This window comes from Chaetodon trifascialis, chromosome 7 (genome assembly GCF_039877785.1).
Source record: "Chaetodon trifascialis isolate fChaTrf1 chromosome 7, fChaTrf1.hap1, whole genome shotgun sequence".
Taxonomy (NCBI): Eukaryota; Metazoa; Chordata; class Actinopteri; order Chaetodontiformes; family Chaetodontidae; genus Chaetodon; species Chaetodon trifascialis.
Window position 1 is genome coordinate 9,244,518 of NC_092062.1, and position 14,176 is coordinate 9,258,693.

Here is a 14,176-nt window from a genome sequence, read left to right on the forward strand (position 1 = left end):
AGAATACAATTAGGAGATTTTGACACAGAAGAAAAAAAAAAACAGAAATGGTGTTATTCCAAATGTCTTCATTTACATATTTTTCCATATATGGCATTGCTGAGCTGTAGTGTTCACTGTAGTGAACAAGACATGCTGTAAGGGCCTTTGGGTTTAGTTTTTGTAGCAGCCTTTGTTCTTGTAGGTTTGCTTTAATCAGTGGGTAAGGGTGACAAAAGATGGGAAAGTTGAATCCAAGCCAAAAGGGCTGGAGTTGAGCTTCAAACGGGCAATGGGTATGACTCATCCACGTCCACCTTGACCCCTGCACCCCCCCCTCCTCATCATCCTCAAGCTCTCATTAGAATGTGGAGAACTTTGCATTGTACATGCTCCGGGGCCACGTTTGCTATGCACCGGTTTATCCAAGAGGAAGAATGGCTGGAGGACAGGATTTAGCCGGCCAGTGCACTACGCTGTCTTCTCCACATGGGTCATTGCTCTGAACATTCACTGGATGGCAGGGCTCTGAAAACTGTCACAAAGAAGCATGGAAGCAGAAGCTACATGCATCAGGTTTGAATGCCTCCTTCTTTTTTCCACTCTGGCTGTATTACTGGAGTTTCAGCTGTGTGGAGGAGACGCAGGCCTTAAAGGACACACTTGTAATGAAAATAGGTATTAAAAATTCCTCTTGTCATTGGAAAATTCAATTGGGCCCAGTTAAATTCCAGTTTGTGTGTATATTGTGTTTGTTTTTGCTATTGCCTCATCTTAAATCTGTTTATGCCTTCAGTTCTGAAGCACTTCGTAATTATTATTATACTGCTTTTTGTGAGACTTAGAACATCATTGAATTAAGATGACAACACATTAATCATGCTGCGTAGAGGATGCAGGGGCATGGCTGTGTGTAGGCAGTGCTCAGTGTCACTTTCTGTTTGAGGCCTTGGGTATGATACCAGTCCTCTGGTCAGACATGACAGTACAGGCTGTGGGTGTTAATCTGCCACCTTGGCATGACTGACACATGTTGTCTGTCCAAGCATGTTCCCATTCATATGCTGCCCTGAGTGCTGGAATGTAAACGAGAAGGACGACTTACAATAAAAGCCCTAAGAAGCTGGACAGTCCGGCCACATGCTTTGTGGCTGATAAATGTATTGGTAGTTTATATTTTTTTTACAGGAAGTTAAAGTATGTGGTGCAGCATTAGAGATGCTGTAGTTGTGTTTCTGAACTTTGTAGAGAGCTAGATCTCATTGCGTGAAGGACATAAGACTAACTGTGGCTCTAACACTGGCTCTAGGGGATGCTTTTCACGAGCTTCACCACCGTAGGGGAGGCTGAGGCGAAGGGTAGATGCCACCAAATCCTACACACTGGACCTTTAAACTCTCCCTTTAAACCGCCCCAACTGCTTTCCTTTCTTCTTTCTTTCTTGCTTGCTTGCACCTGTGTTTGCTTTTTCACTTCATGTCTTTCTCTCTCTCTGTCTGGACTTTATTGACTCCAGAAGTTCTTACGAAGAAAAAACTGCCATTTTGAAGAGAGTCCAAGTTATTGGAAAGGTACAATTGTAGCAAAGTCAGTAAAGAAAATCCCACACTCAGCTCTCGCTCAGCCATCTCTTGTGTAATAAAAGACTGTAATGATGCTTATTCTGTGAGACTGGAAGAGAATCAGAGACTGTTGCTCGGCACCACATAATTGTATTGATTCATGTTTGGGTCTGATAGGATTTTTGGAGCAACTTAGAGAACTAACAACTAAGAAAACATTTTCAGAGGGAAAGCTACATTATAACTTGTGTGTGAATACTTTACACCAAACTTGACTTAAGTATGTTTCATTAACAGACTCGGTGTGACTCTTGTTAATGAGTCCCTCCTTGCACAGTTAATTATGTCTTCATTGGGTCCTGATTCAATCACATTCACTCGTAGGGACTCAAAAAGGTTGCATCCATTTAACTGCACTAACATCTCACACTTTGAATGATGCAATATGTCCTCGGCTCATAATTTAACCAACAAATTATTCATCTGCTGCATCTCCTGGGGGGAGAGATTCATTATCCAATTTGGCGTGCTTGTGGAGCGGGTGATATCAGGTGATAAATGAAGAGTGTCCAGGGTGAGGACAGTTTTACAGCAGATAGAGAGCGTGCAGCACCTCTTGCCGTTTTTGTCGGATTTAAGATGTCCATTTGGCTCTAATTTCCTCGCATCCCATAGTGCATTGCTGTATCTGTTCGCAGTCTGATTCTAATGCCCGTCGAGGCGAGGAGGCTTATGTAGAGCAATCTTTGTGCTTTTGTGCTTCTGTTGTAGCTGAGTGATTCATGAGAGGCTTTTTAGGGTAATGATGAAATATATGACTGTGTCTGACTTTAAAAGGAATCAATTAACTCCTTTCGCAGAGTTCAGTACAGATAATAAAGTGGACACTGACATAACAGAGTATTTGTTTGGTTTATTTGCCTGACAATGCCTCTGTCTCGTAGCCTCTGTTTCCGTGTCCCTGTCAGCTTTATTGTGGGCTCAACCTTCAGCACAAGGCTGGGCTTTATTATTTTAATAAATTGCCCTGTATGAGGAGAGCACTGGTGCATGTCTGATGCATGTGCCTTCCTCTTCCCTTCCTCCCTCACCCTCTCTTTCTGTCTCATCCACCACCGCTGCATTTTTCCTCCCGCCTCCCCTATTTCTCTCGTCTTCTGTACCTGAAATTAACGGCAAGCTTGCGAGGGAATGAGATGCATTCATAAAGGAGGAAGAGGAAGGCAAAAGATTGCAGGAGAGAGCCCTCCGCTCAGCAGACGGATGTGTTCTTCCTGCTAAGCCAGTGGTCATCAGTCGTCGGGGCCACCCAGCCTCTCGGGGCGCCCTCAGACAGTGCAGACATCCACAGAGGATAGATGACCGTGAGCGGGGGCAGTGGAAGTGGCGGTGAAAGATAGCCCGCTCTGACGCCATCGTCATCGATCACAACTAGTCACCCTGTAGAACTGTCCTGAGAGAGAAGCCCAGGCAATAACACTGGGTTGAATTGTTGCGGTGGTGGGTCAGTGTCAGACTGGATGGGAGCACAACACCTCAGCCATCACCTCCTTGGTTTCTGTCTCTGGCAGAGTCTTAACATGAAGGTTTTAAACTAGAATACAGAGGTTTATTTCCACACTGACATCATGTATTAACTGAGTGTGGAGACTCATTTGGTCTTTATTCTATATTCACTTTGCATAAAGCTCTAAGAGTAACAAAAGAGACGCTTTTTGGATGATTTATGTGGCTCCTTTGGTCACAAATCTGATTTAAAGTGAGGAAAAACTCTTGGCCAGGGTTTCCCAAATTAGTTAGAGGGAAAAACCCAGATGCATAAAAGCACAATTGACTGTGACAAGCAGCTTATCTTCTAAAATTAGGACAGCGTCTGTGATGCGATAATGTTTTTTTTCACTTGGATCCTATTTTTCCTCTCAGGGCAGGACAGTGTTTTTGTCAGTACTGTTGCTTGTTCTTGTGGAGACTAAAGCTCCAACCTTTGATCTTGAGCCGTTGACACAATATCCATGACCCTGTAGCAAAAGAAGCACCTTGTTGATCACAGTTGGGGATGGCGTGGGAGGCAGCCTTGTAAGTGATTCAGCCTTTACTCCCTCTCATTTCCTACAGGCCAAGGCCCAGTGCTGGCCTGTCCCCATGATGGTCTGCTTAAAGCCCATTTACTCACAATAGCCAGAATCATTTCAACGAGAGGCTGAAGGTGACTCATTTGTAGCCTTATACACAAACAGCAGCTTCACAAAGTTAAAAGTGCTTGCTGCCTTCTCATGGCCTTCCACAGTGGGTGGAGTTACTCATCGTCAGGTGTTGGTTTGATCACATTTTTTTTTTCACATTAATGTTTTTCTATTCAATTTTTCAATTTGCATCAAAAACACATTTGGATGTGGTTACATTTAATTTCAAAGACTGATGAACCTGTATTTACAAGCTGTTTGTCATGTATGAACATCACACACATATGTGGGAGTTTTTTCAGACTCCCCTGATGTGGCTTAGTACACAGTTTTTTTCAATAGGGAATTATCTGTAGCAAATCACATGGCTCCTTCATTTTCAGCCAGTCCTCTTGACAAATAGGCTTTGAGGACACCCCCGCTGTTCCCATGTTTGTATTAGTTTCCCATCTGATCCCATGTCCTCCCACAGTCCAACGATCCGGTGGATTGGAAGGTCTAAATGTTATTGTGAGTGTGAATTTGTTCCGCTCTCTTACGTGTGTTAGCCACAAGTAACTGGTAGAGAGAGCAGATGAGTGGAATGAAGCAACAATTGAAGAAAGAATCTCTTAGTTTAGCTTAAAAGTCATTTTTGAATTCACCTCACCAAGGCCTGGCAGGATGATATTCAGGTCATTAAAAATAAAGAAATAGTTAAGAAATAAGAGGAGAAATAGAAATAGAGGACAAGAGGAACTTAGCCAGCTGACACAGTGTGCTTTCATCCTCAAAAAGCCATTTAGCACTGAAAAATGCATCATATCCAAGCATTTCAATACTACATAACAGAAACCCCCAAGGTAAAGGTAAAAACATAAATTTCACCTGCCATCTAGGTTATGGTCATGTTAATCATCTCTGTTTGCATGCTCATTGATAGAGCTGAGCCTTACTGATTATTTTAATATTAGGGTGTTCATGTAAAATATGGACAAATGATAAGCAAGGTCTGAGTGACAGCAGTCAGACTTACACAACCTCAGTGTTGAGTAATTAAACGGCCTTATTGCTCCAGATGATCTGGTGATTCAGCTTGGCATTGTCACGGTCTTAACAGGCGCTGCTCAACATTTGATTCATGTTTCTCTCTCATGAATATTTGGGTCCTGCTGCCGGAGTGAAAAACATGTTCATCTGTTGTAGCGTTGACAGCTTTTGAGAGACGACGCTTCACTTCCCCAATGAAAACGCCTCAGACGGGGAGGGATTTACTGACAAGGGCTGTTAAACACCTGTGATTGCCGCCATTGTCTGGATGCCTCAGCCCCATTCCTCCGGCTGCGAACTGCCTTTATTGGTCGTCATCTTGTTTACGCGTCTTGTACAGGCTGCGGGATAATAGAGCAGAACGCTCGTGAAACACGGGACAGTGATTGCTGTATCTTTTGTACTTACATTCCAATGATGCTCCAAGAAATGCCGCCTGAGATCCGTCACTTCTGAGAAAAAAATCTCACGCCACCTCTTTTGCTGTACATGTCTCAATAAGCCTTCCCAATAACCACACACTGTAAGGCTCGTTTGTGTTGCCAGCAGGTGTGTTTGTGTCGCATGAGTGAACCCTCTGCTGCATTTATGTCGTAGTGATTTCCACTGCAAGCAGGAAATGTCTGGGAGGAAAGGGCACATTGCGATTGTGTGAAATAGCATGTGTGTGCGTGTGTGCACATGCTAACTCGGCCATTCCGGTGCACTCATGCTGGTGTTCACACCAGAGTGCTGCAGCTCTGCTTATGTAACCACGCTTATGTATTCCGTCCATCCGTTAACAGTGGAAAAGCGGCAGCTCCCCAGTGGCTGTCGTGTTTGTTGTTCCATAATGAAAGCGTTCCTCTTCTCAGGATTAGGCTGCAGTGTACCTGGCTCTCAATAGGATACTGCTGAGATTAACACTGGCTCCCCAGTGCCCTGCTCTCAGACGATGACAAAGGCTCACACACTAGACCCTCTCAGGGCTTTTGCTGGCAGCTGCTGACACCAGGAGGTTTTCATATGGCTTCTTGTACCATTTTAAAGTCATTAAATACAATGATTCCCTCCCTAGTACATTACTGCACTCTCAAGTGCTGATCTGATCATATTAGAAAATTAATGATGAGAAGGATAGCATTATACAATGTGCACCCCCTGTAAAGACATGCACAAATTAAAGGGTACTGTAAATACTCAAAGGAAGACTGTATAATGACCTATCAGCCATAAACAAACAGGGTAATTTGCAACAATTCAAAAGAACATAACAGCATAATTGATGTCAGTTAGTTAATTGGCTTCAGAGTCTCTTTAATCACCTATAAAATTTCTGGAAACAGACAATACATCAAACGTGCTAGCTTAAGTAGACCAAAGTAACTCACATCATTTCCATGCAATGAGGCTCATGTTGCTGGATGAGCACAGAGGGAATTGTTACATTTTCCCTCTTTGGTCACACTAAAGCTTAATTAGGGGGTGGAGGAGTTCTCCGAGAAAATTGGCCTTTATAACTAGATTCGGTTTTATTGTTTGGTCAGCACTGCTAGAAAATGTATCTCTCAACCCAAGAGGTTGATAGCACAGAGAGCAGGATGCTAGTCAGCCTCCCTCTGAGGATGCTATGGATGATTTGATGACTGCTCTGGGCAGCTGTACAGCAACACAGTATATCATGCAGCTACAAGGCCCTGTGGGGTGGCACTGGGCCAGTCTGAGACCTGTCTAAATACACTGTCCAAGAGCCAAGTGTACCAGCAGGACCCGGTGCAAGGTCAGGGAGGAACAGAGGGCCAAATAAAACCCCCTGCCTCCGAGTGCATCACAGGTCTCATGCATCAGTGTCAGAATTGTTTACAAATAGTCTTTGAAATGCTTCTGTTTCATATCACTGTATATGAAATATGTTTTGGACAGTTGGTCACTTTCTCCTCAGAATTTGTTGACTCACTCAATAAAATAGATAATGAAAACAGTCGTGTTTGTAGCCTTAATCGTTTGCACAGAACACGAGGTGCATTCACAGTACGCCAGTCAAAGACAGATTTGAGTTATGTGGAGAGGAGCAGGCAGCTTTTTTCTTAAATAAAAAAAGAGAATATTCTTTATATATTTTGCAAATGAAAGGATTTGTTTCCTCTGTTGCCCTAAACTTTTCTTGCAGGCAGCTCACTAAAGCATGCACTATCCAATGCAACCAGCAGATGGAGCACATTCAGTAGTGAATATGGCCCTGACTCCTTCTCTAATCAGACAGGTTCAGAGTACTCAATTATAACAGCTGTTCCAACCTCGGCCCACCTACCACAGATGCCAGGAAAGAAACAGCGGTTCCCCTGTCAGCTTACAGCTTGAAAAGAAACACTCCCCTCTTTGCCTTTGCTGATGTGAATGAGTGAACAAAGGGGTCCCCATTTTGATCACTTCTCTAATTCATCTGAAACATTCCAGGACTTCTTTACTCTCCTGCCTCACCACAGCTCTGCCCTTAAATGAATAATGCATCCCCGTCTTTCCAGCTCGCTACCTGAATCAGCTGCCCAATTATTACATCCTGTTCTGGCCTGTTGGTTTTTCACTTTTCCACATTCATTTATGCACAGTAAATGCCATCTCCCTCTATCCCTCACTGGATGAGCAGACACTTATATGTCACAGGTTTCGCTGTGCCCCCTTGAGTCGCATATAGGCGCAGAAGTGTGCTTTGGTATTGAATGTGAAAGTCTCAATTTATTAGAATGTTATTATGGCGGGAGTCAGATGGATGTCATCATCTTGGGTGCCATAAAGACCCACACTCAACGGTTATGAAATATCCTAGCAACAGTGGCGGTGTGGGTTGACTGGGGTTGCATTTTTATGCACATACTTATTAATTTATTTATAAAGATTTTTTGAAAGTTCATTTTTCATACCCATGAACTGAATTATAATAACCTTTTAGAAGGCTGCCTCCAATCAGCACTGAATCTGGAACTCATTATTCATTTCATATGAGATGTAAGCCTATAGAAATGGCTCTATAAGAGAGTGGAGGATTTGGCCCCAAGTCACATGGAGTTAGTCAGTTAAACGTTTAGTTTTGGTTGTTGAGTTAAATCAAACATGGAGATAGCGTTTGAAATTCATGTGTGTTTGTTTGCACTGTAAATGGGGCCATCAGGGCCAGCAGGGCAGTAGGCTGCTGGAAGCTGCGCTGCACTGTTCGACTCCACTAGGGGCAAAAAGTTTGCACTTGTTGACGTATTTCAAAGAGTTCCTGTTTCGGAATGTATAGAGGCTTAGAGGCTGTTCACACCACGAGTTTGAGCCTGTTAGGTTTTGCAAACATTACGTCTCGTACAATGACTGCAGGCTGTAAGACCCTTTGAAAGCGTTGCGTTTCGCGCACCCAGCTCGGGTTTTTGCAGCAGTAGCGGTATGGACTTCATATTTTCTATTACGGGCAGCGGCGCCAGAGTTGTCAGGGACGCAATCTCTCAGAGACTGTGGCCTGGACCCGGACAGGAGACTGTCCAAAGTCAGGAGCACCATGCTGGGACAACAGTCGACACTTACACCGTCCACTCCAAAGCAGGTCAGTCTAACTCAGTTCACTCAGCTGGTAGTTTGGGGAGACGTCAGCCCAGAGAAACCAAAGCTGCAACGTGTGCGTTCCTGCAGAGCGGAATTCCCTTTAAAAATCCTTCAGTTTAACGTGTCCTCGTTATTTGGAAAGTTGTCTTGAGTGATAGAAAACATTTTAAGCACGAGAAATAAACATTAAGGGTCAGCCTTTAATTCGGCCGAGTTATATTGATTGAAAGTCTCTTTTCCCAGTATTATTTCAGCTTTAATCAAGTTTCTACTTAGGTTATTTCCGCAGCCCTCTGTCACTGAAATACGTTATGTTCAGAGCCTTTGATCACGAGTTTAGTTTTAACAGCTATCGTTATATTTTTAAACCTTTAACCCAAATATTAAGACAATTCACATTACGCCATACGAGTTAGTTTATGACTGTTAACTACTAGAGTTTAAACCAGAGTGCACCTCAAACACAATCCGCTCTTGCTGTCTGCAAGCAGCCTTGTCAGCTGAAATAGTGACGTTTGATTATCATTTCTGTGTCAGTGACTTCAAAACGTGAAGCTCAGTGTTACAGTCTCTGTGGTGTGAAGTAGCCTTACTGCAAGTAGGTGAATGACAGCAGACATGGAGATAAAAGGCGTCCTTATCCATTTCCTTCTGAACTAAAGCTGAGAGGAATCACTTGGAACCCTTGTCTGCAAATTAGTTTTTTTTTTTTTTTCTTTTTTCTTTTTTGCAGTACTTGTATATCATAGAAAACTGAAGATTTTTGGAGTATGCATTATGCTTAACATATTGCAAATCCATTGTGCAACACGCTGTTGCACACATGTTAAGGAAGACTTCCTGAACAGTGTATTCACAGCACTGATGGTCTCTGTGCTTGCTTCCCTGCTTGATTTCCTATCTCTTAACTGATGTTAACTCCTAACAAATGAGCTAAGTTCATGTCCTCAGTGGTTTCACTCCGGTTGTCCAGTTTTGTTGTGGGGACATGCTGCCCGTAACAACTGAGGCATTTCAAATATTTCAGATCAGCAGGCAGTGCATGCTTAAACCGTCTCGCCAATGAGTGAACAAGTATATCCTCAAGGCTTTTCACATCGGGGAGTATCTCTGTGTTAATGAAGATTGGATTTTTTTTTTCCCTTTTCTGCTTTGCCTCTCACACATAATTTATTATGAGACCCATCAGTGCCTTCTCTGACTTTGAATTAAAAGCAGAGAAATGTAGCACTATTGAAATAAAAATCAGAAACCAATCCGAGCTCTTGGCCACACGATCCGTCGAAAATATCACACAGAATGCTTTGCGCCATTAGCCGGCGTTAATTGGCTGTTCTGAAAACACAGAAAGTTGCAGAGTGAGGGCACACTCTCACCCTGCTGTGGTTTAGTGTACAGGGGTTTGCAGCTCACGCAGAGTCATCAGGCTCCAGAGCTCAGTGGCAGGCAGGTTAATTGTTCGATCTAATTAGGACAAAGATTAATCAGATGCTTGCTCTGCTGCTCTTGAAACGCCATGGATGGCAGGCGGGTTCATTAGCAGTCCCTGTGCCTCTCTCTTCCAGCAGCAGAGTGGACCACGGGGGCGGCTTGTGTCTGCAGGCTACTGGCCCACTCTGGGGAAAAGAATTAGACTAACTAGACGTGGAGTCAGGTAGTGGAAGTGAGAAGGCGATGTTAGAGTCGAGGGTGGGCACTGGGGGGGTGAGTGAGCCATGGGTGGTCACTGCTCTGTTTGATAAGTTGACTGCTGATTGGCCCAGTGGCGCCGTACACACAAACAGGCTCGATGTCACCTGTGTGATCTTTACTCACTCAAGTGTATGAGGAATGGGACGGAACTTTAAGATTATTTTTTCCCCATTTACAACAATTTGCTATCAGATGACTGAAGTTCGACTTTGAAGGCATGTGGTGACACCTGAGGCTGCTCCATCTGCTGAGTTAAGATGGTAAAAAATTAAAGGATGATTATTTCCATTATCGGTTAATCTGATAATTATTTCCTCCATTAATCAGCCAGTCATTTGGTCTTTAAAGGGCCCAAAAACTTCCACTATATTTTCCTGAAACCCAACATGACATCTTGAAATTGCTTGTTTTTATCAGAACAAGATAAATGTTTGCAGTCACATCAAGCAAAGAAGAGGAGCAAATCCTCACAGTCCAAAGGTGAAAGCAGGCCATGTTTTGCTTAATCAGTTAATCGGTCATGAAATGAAACAGCCTGATAAGTTTTCTAGTGATTCATCATTTCAGCCTGAGTGGGTTGAAACATCTGAAACCTACTTCATGAACCTTTGAGATGAAAACTCGAACTGGATCTCACTTCATAGACGTAGACGTGTTTTCTTCCACGTGCATGTGAACTCGTAGTCATCGGAATTTGAAATGGCTTTTATTAATGGTCACCTCCAATCGTAGCATCAAAGTACCATAAACTATGGGTAATTCCCTTGAGCAAACCAAGTAAAAGTTTGCCTTGAACCTCAAGCCCATGCTCTTTCACAGTGGGACCACTCTGAGCTTTTGCAGATTAAACAGAAATGTGTGTCAACGACTTGAGTTCACATGGGTGGTCAGTGGTAATATGAAGTTGGTGGTCCTGATGGGGGACAGATGGGTAGAAAGGAGACAAAAGTAGAGATACAGTTTTGCTTTCAGCTGTTTGGACAAGTTACAGCTGCAACATGATGAATTACGACATGCAGAACTGTATGAGGATGGCTGTTTAGCGTCCACTATGCAGAGAGGGGTACTGAACTTTGATCCTATGGAGTATCGACTAATGCCTTGTCATTTGGTATCGAGTTTCAGTGCCTAAGGAGTAAATCTCATCAGCATCCATGAGCCAATAAGCATTCAGCATACTTATACCAAGATCTAATAATGCTGGTCGTTGCTGTCTAATGTTACCTGTCGTACAGGCATGCAGGAAAAATACTATGTCACACACAGAGACTGGGCTCGCTGCTTATTCTTCTCTTTTTTTTTTCCCAGCCAGTCAAAAAAGTTCAGCAATCTGAATCAAAGTCAAGGTATCCACACCGGTACTGGCATTGAATATTTCTGAATAATACCCAGCTCTGCTTGTAGTTACTATTGTTGCACAGCTATCTGAGGTATCGGTTTGTCTTGCAGATACAGCAGTGACTGCAATAAATATCCTTCGAAGGAAACTCCTGCAGACTTGCAAGATTATAGACATAACAGAGAGATAAAAAAGATCCATTAGAAACACAGTGGCTGGATTTAAGGTATCTACTTAAAACACAGAATTGCCAGGCCTGCAGGCATTTAAAGCACACACGACAGAACTGCATGCTCCTGCGATCATCCTCCAATCAGCTGGCCTCTGCTGTAATCAGCAGCTTATGACTCTCCCCTGAGTGTCCTGAGAGACTACCCTGGTTGAACAGATACAGCAGTGAGTATGCTTACACTCCTCTGACTTCATTATAGAAGTCTGTGAAGAAACTAGACAGAGAACATCTTCTGAAAGATAGTTCCTCACAGGGGACAGACGCTGAATATGATATTTGATTGGAAACCTTTGAAACTGGAATCCACAAAGAACAGGTATACTATACTGCTCTGTGTGTCTAAAGCAGGGTCAGTGCAATGCTCTGAAGTTATAAGATGTCTAGATGGAGAGGGAAGACTTGCTGCCAAGCAAATGAGTTCTCAAGACTAATGGGCTTTTAAAAGTAAGACCAGCTATTTTCTGAGAGCGCACTTTAATATCAGTCTTTTTAAACTAAATCTTCCAACTGAATCTATATTAAACTAAAGGCCCCACCTATATTATAGATCAGACTTCTTAGTTGCTGTAGGAAAGTGATTTTCATCTGTTTTGGCTCTTGACCTCTTAAAGTATAGCAATATCAACTTAGGACCCACCGTCAGTGGTGGTATGTGTGTATGGGTTCTGACTAAATCATCCAAAAAGTGATTATTTGGGTATTTTTAGAGCCATAAAGACGCATAGCACTAGGTTAAAATCCAGTAATTAGCAAGAAAAAAGATAAAAGTTGAGAGGAGCCTCTGAAAAGAAATGGTTTCTGCTTTCCTGTCCTGTTAATTCTCTCACGACCCCTTTTTTTTATCTCACAGCTACTGTTTGGTGGGGTGGGGGTGTGCCATAGGATGCCCCATTTTAGAACATGTGGAGCATTAGATGCCGTGAACTAGACCAGAAGGAACATTGCTGGAAATGTGCTTCCTTAGCCTTTCAATGTACAGCTTACAGCTTTTGTGGATTGCTTTGTTAGGAACTGGAATCACTTTGTCATATTTGAAAGTGCTACTGATCCACCATGCACTTACTCTGGACATGCTGTTAGCTCACATAAACAGATTGTTTCCCCACATATTAATAGATGATTCATCAGTGCCACGGCGCAAGAGCAGTTTTGTCCTCCTGACATTGAACTCCTCTGTATGTCTAAGTTCTCTCGGTCCCCCAGGGTGTTCACGTATTTGTCACTGTTCATGTTCACCCTAAGGCTGACACCAGCTCTGCTGCAGTTAACAGGATGATTCAGAAAGCGCAATCTGCTGGTGCTCGCAGCACCATAATCGGTGATTTTAATCACCTTAATTTCTAAAATGTCCTTGAGCAGTTTGTCTGAGCATGTCACTCGCTCTGCATGCCATTATCAGATTCTCCTGGGATCGGTTAGGGCTCTGTCAGGGGAACTTAAGTGGCAGGAGTCCCAGTGGGATCACCGGACCACAGCGCAGTACAGCTGCCTTGCACTGAGACAACCGTGTTCAGGGTCTGAGCTGACTGCTGCCTGACTTTTCAAGGATGCTTTCTCCACACAAACTGGACTGTGTTTCAAGAGTCAACAGTATCAGTGACTATACTGACACTGTATCGTTCTCCAAGGACTTTGTCACCGAAATGATGACGCTGTCCCCTGAAGAGGACGACGCAACTCCTGTAAGGAACGCTAATGAGGAGGTCATCTTAGAAATAAAGACAAATCCAGATGAAAATGGAGACGCAGACATCAGGCTTAGTAGCAACAACTTCAGGTCTGTATGACGAGGAACTGAGTGGGACAGATGACAAGACCTATAACGGGGTGATGGCCTGAAAGGATTTAAATTAGACATACGTGCAGCCAATAAGCAGAGCAGCGCTATACATGTCATGATTGCCATTTCCGAGATCAGTGAAAGATGTTTTCAGCAGCAGATGTTTCAGAGAGACCAGATGATGAGCGCAAATGCTGAATACAGTTGACGTTTAAAGCAAGGTAATTAAGACCTGTTCTGAGTGACGCGCGTCTTCACCACTTCAGCTGAAAAGAGGACCCAGCCTCTGGAAACATGAGGCACTTCTGCTCAAGGATTCCACACCTGCAGTATTAATTTCCCAACTAAAGACATCCCAGAAATAAAACCACAGACTTAAGACGAGCATGGATGCGACGTCAGCTGGAGCTTTCTGAAGTGTTTTGAAGCTTGGATTTGGGTTTACCACTTGCAAACTTCCTGATCGTGTTTTTTGTTCAGCCTTTGATGGACTTTTCTTTGGCTCTGTTCATCATTCATGCAGCAGGAGGTCAGGGAACACCCAGTGATAGGGATGCATCGATACCACGTTTTTTCCAGTATGAGTAGTGTATGAGTACTTGCATTTCAGTACTCACTGATACTGATTATTTACGCCATTACACATTAAGTTACTACTTTGAATTTTTTTATTTTTCCACATGTCATCGGTACAACATTCCTCAGTAGGTTTCCGTGTACATGGGTGACAGTGAAACTTCATATCATATACGGAGTGAATACTGAGTCTGACATTTATTAAACAAAAGTGCTTTAAACAAGGCACTGCCACACATATCA

The 14,176-nt window shown here is 43.3% G+C and overlaps 1 protein-coding gene across 6 annotated transcripts in view; it reads left to right on the forward strand.

The window, feature by feature from the left end:
- The window catches only part of oxr1a (oxidation resistance 1a), a 154,166-nt gene that overhangs the window by 82,614 nt on the left and 57,376 nt on the right, over nt 1-14,176 (forward strand). The window contains exon 1 of one of the 6 annotated variants that reach the window (XM_070967431.1): nt 8,056-8,315. The exons of the other annotated variants lie outside the window; for them this stretch is intronic. Coding sequence (XP_070823532.1) covers nt 8,159-8,315 — 157 coding nt within the window. The 5' untranslated portion in view covers nt 8,056-8,158. Of the gene's footprint in view, nt 1-8,055; nt 8,316-14,176 lie in introns of those variants that run through there. 6 annotated transcript variants of the gene reach the window in all.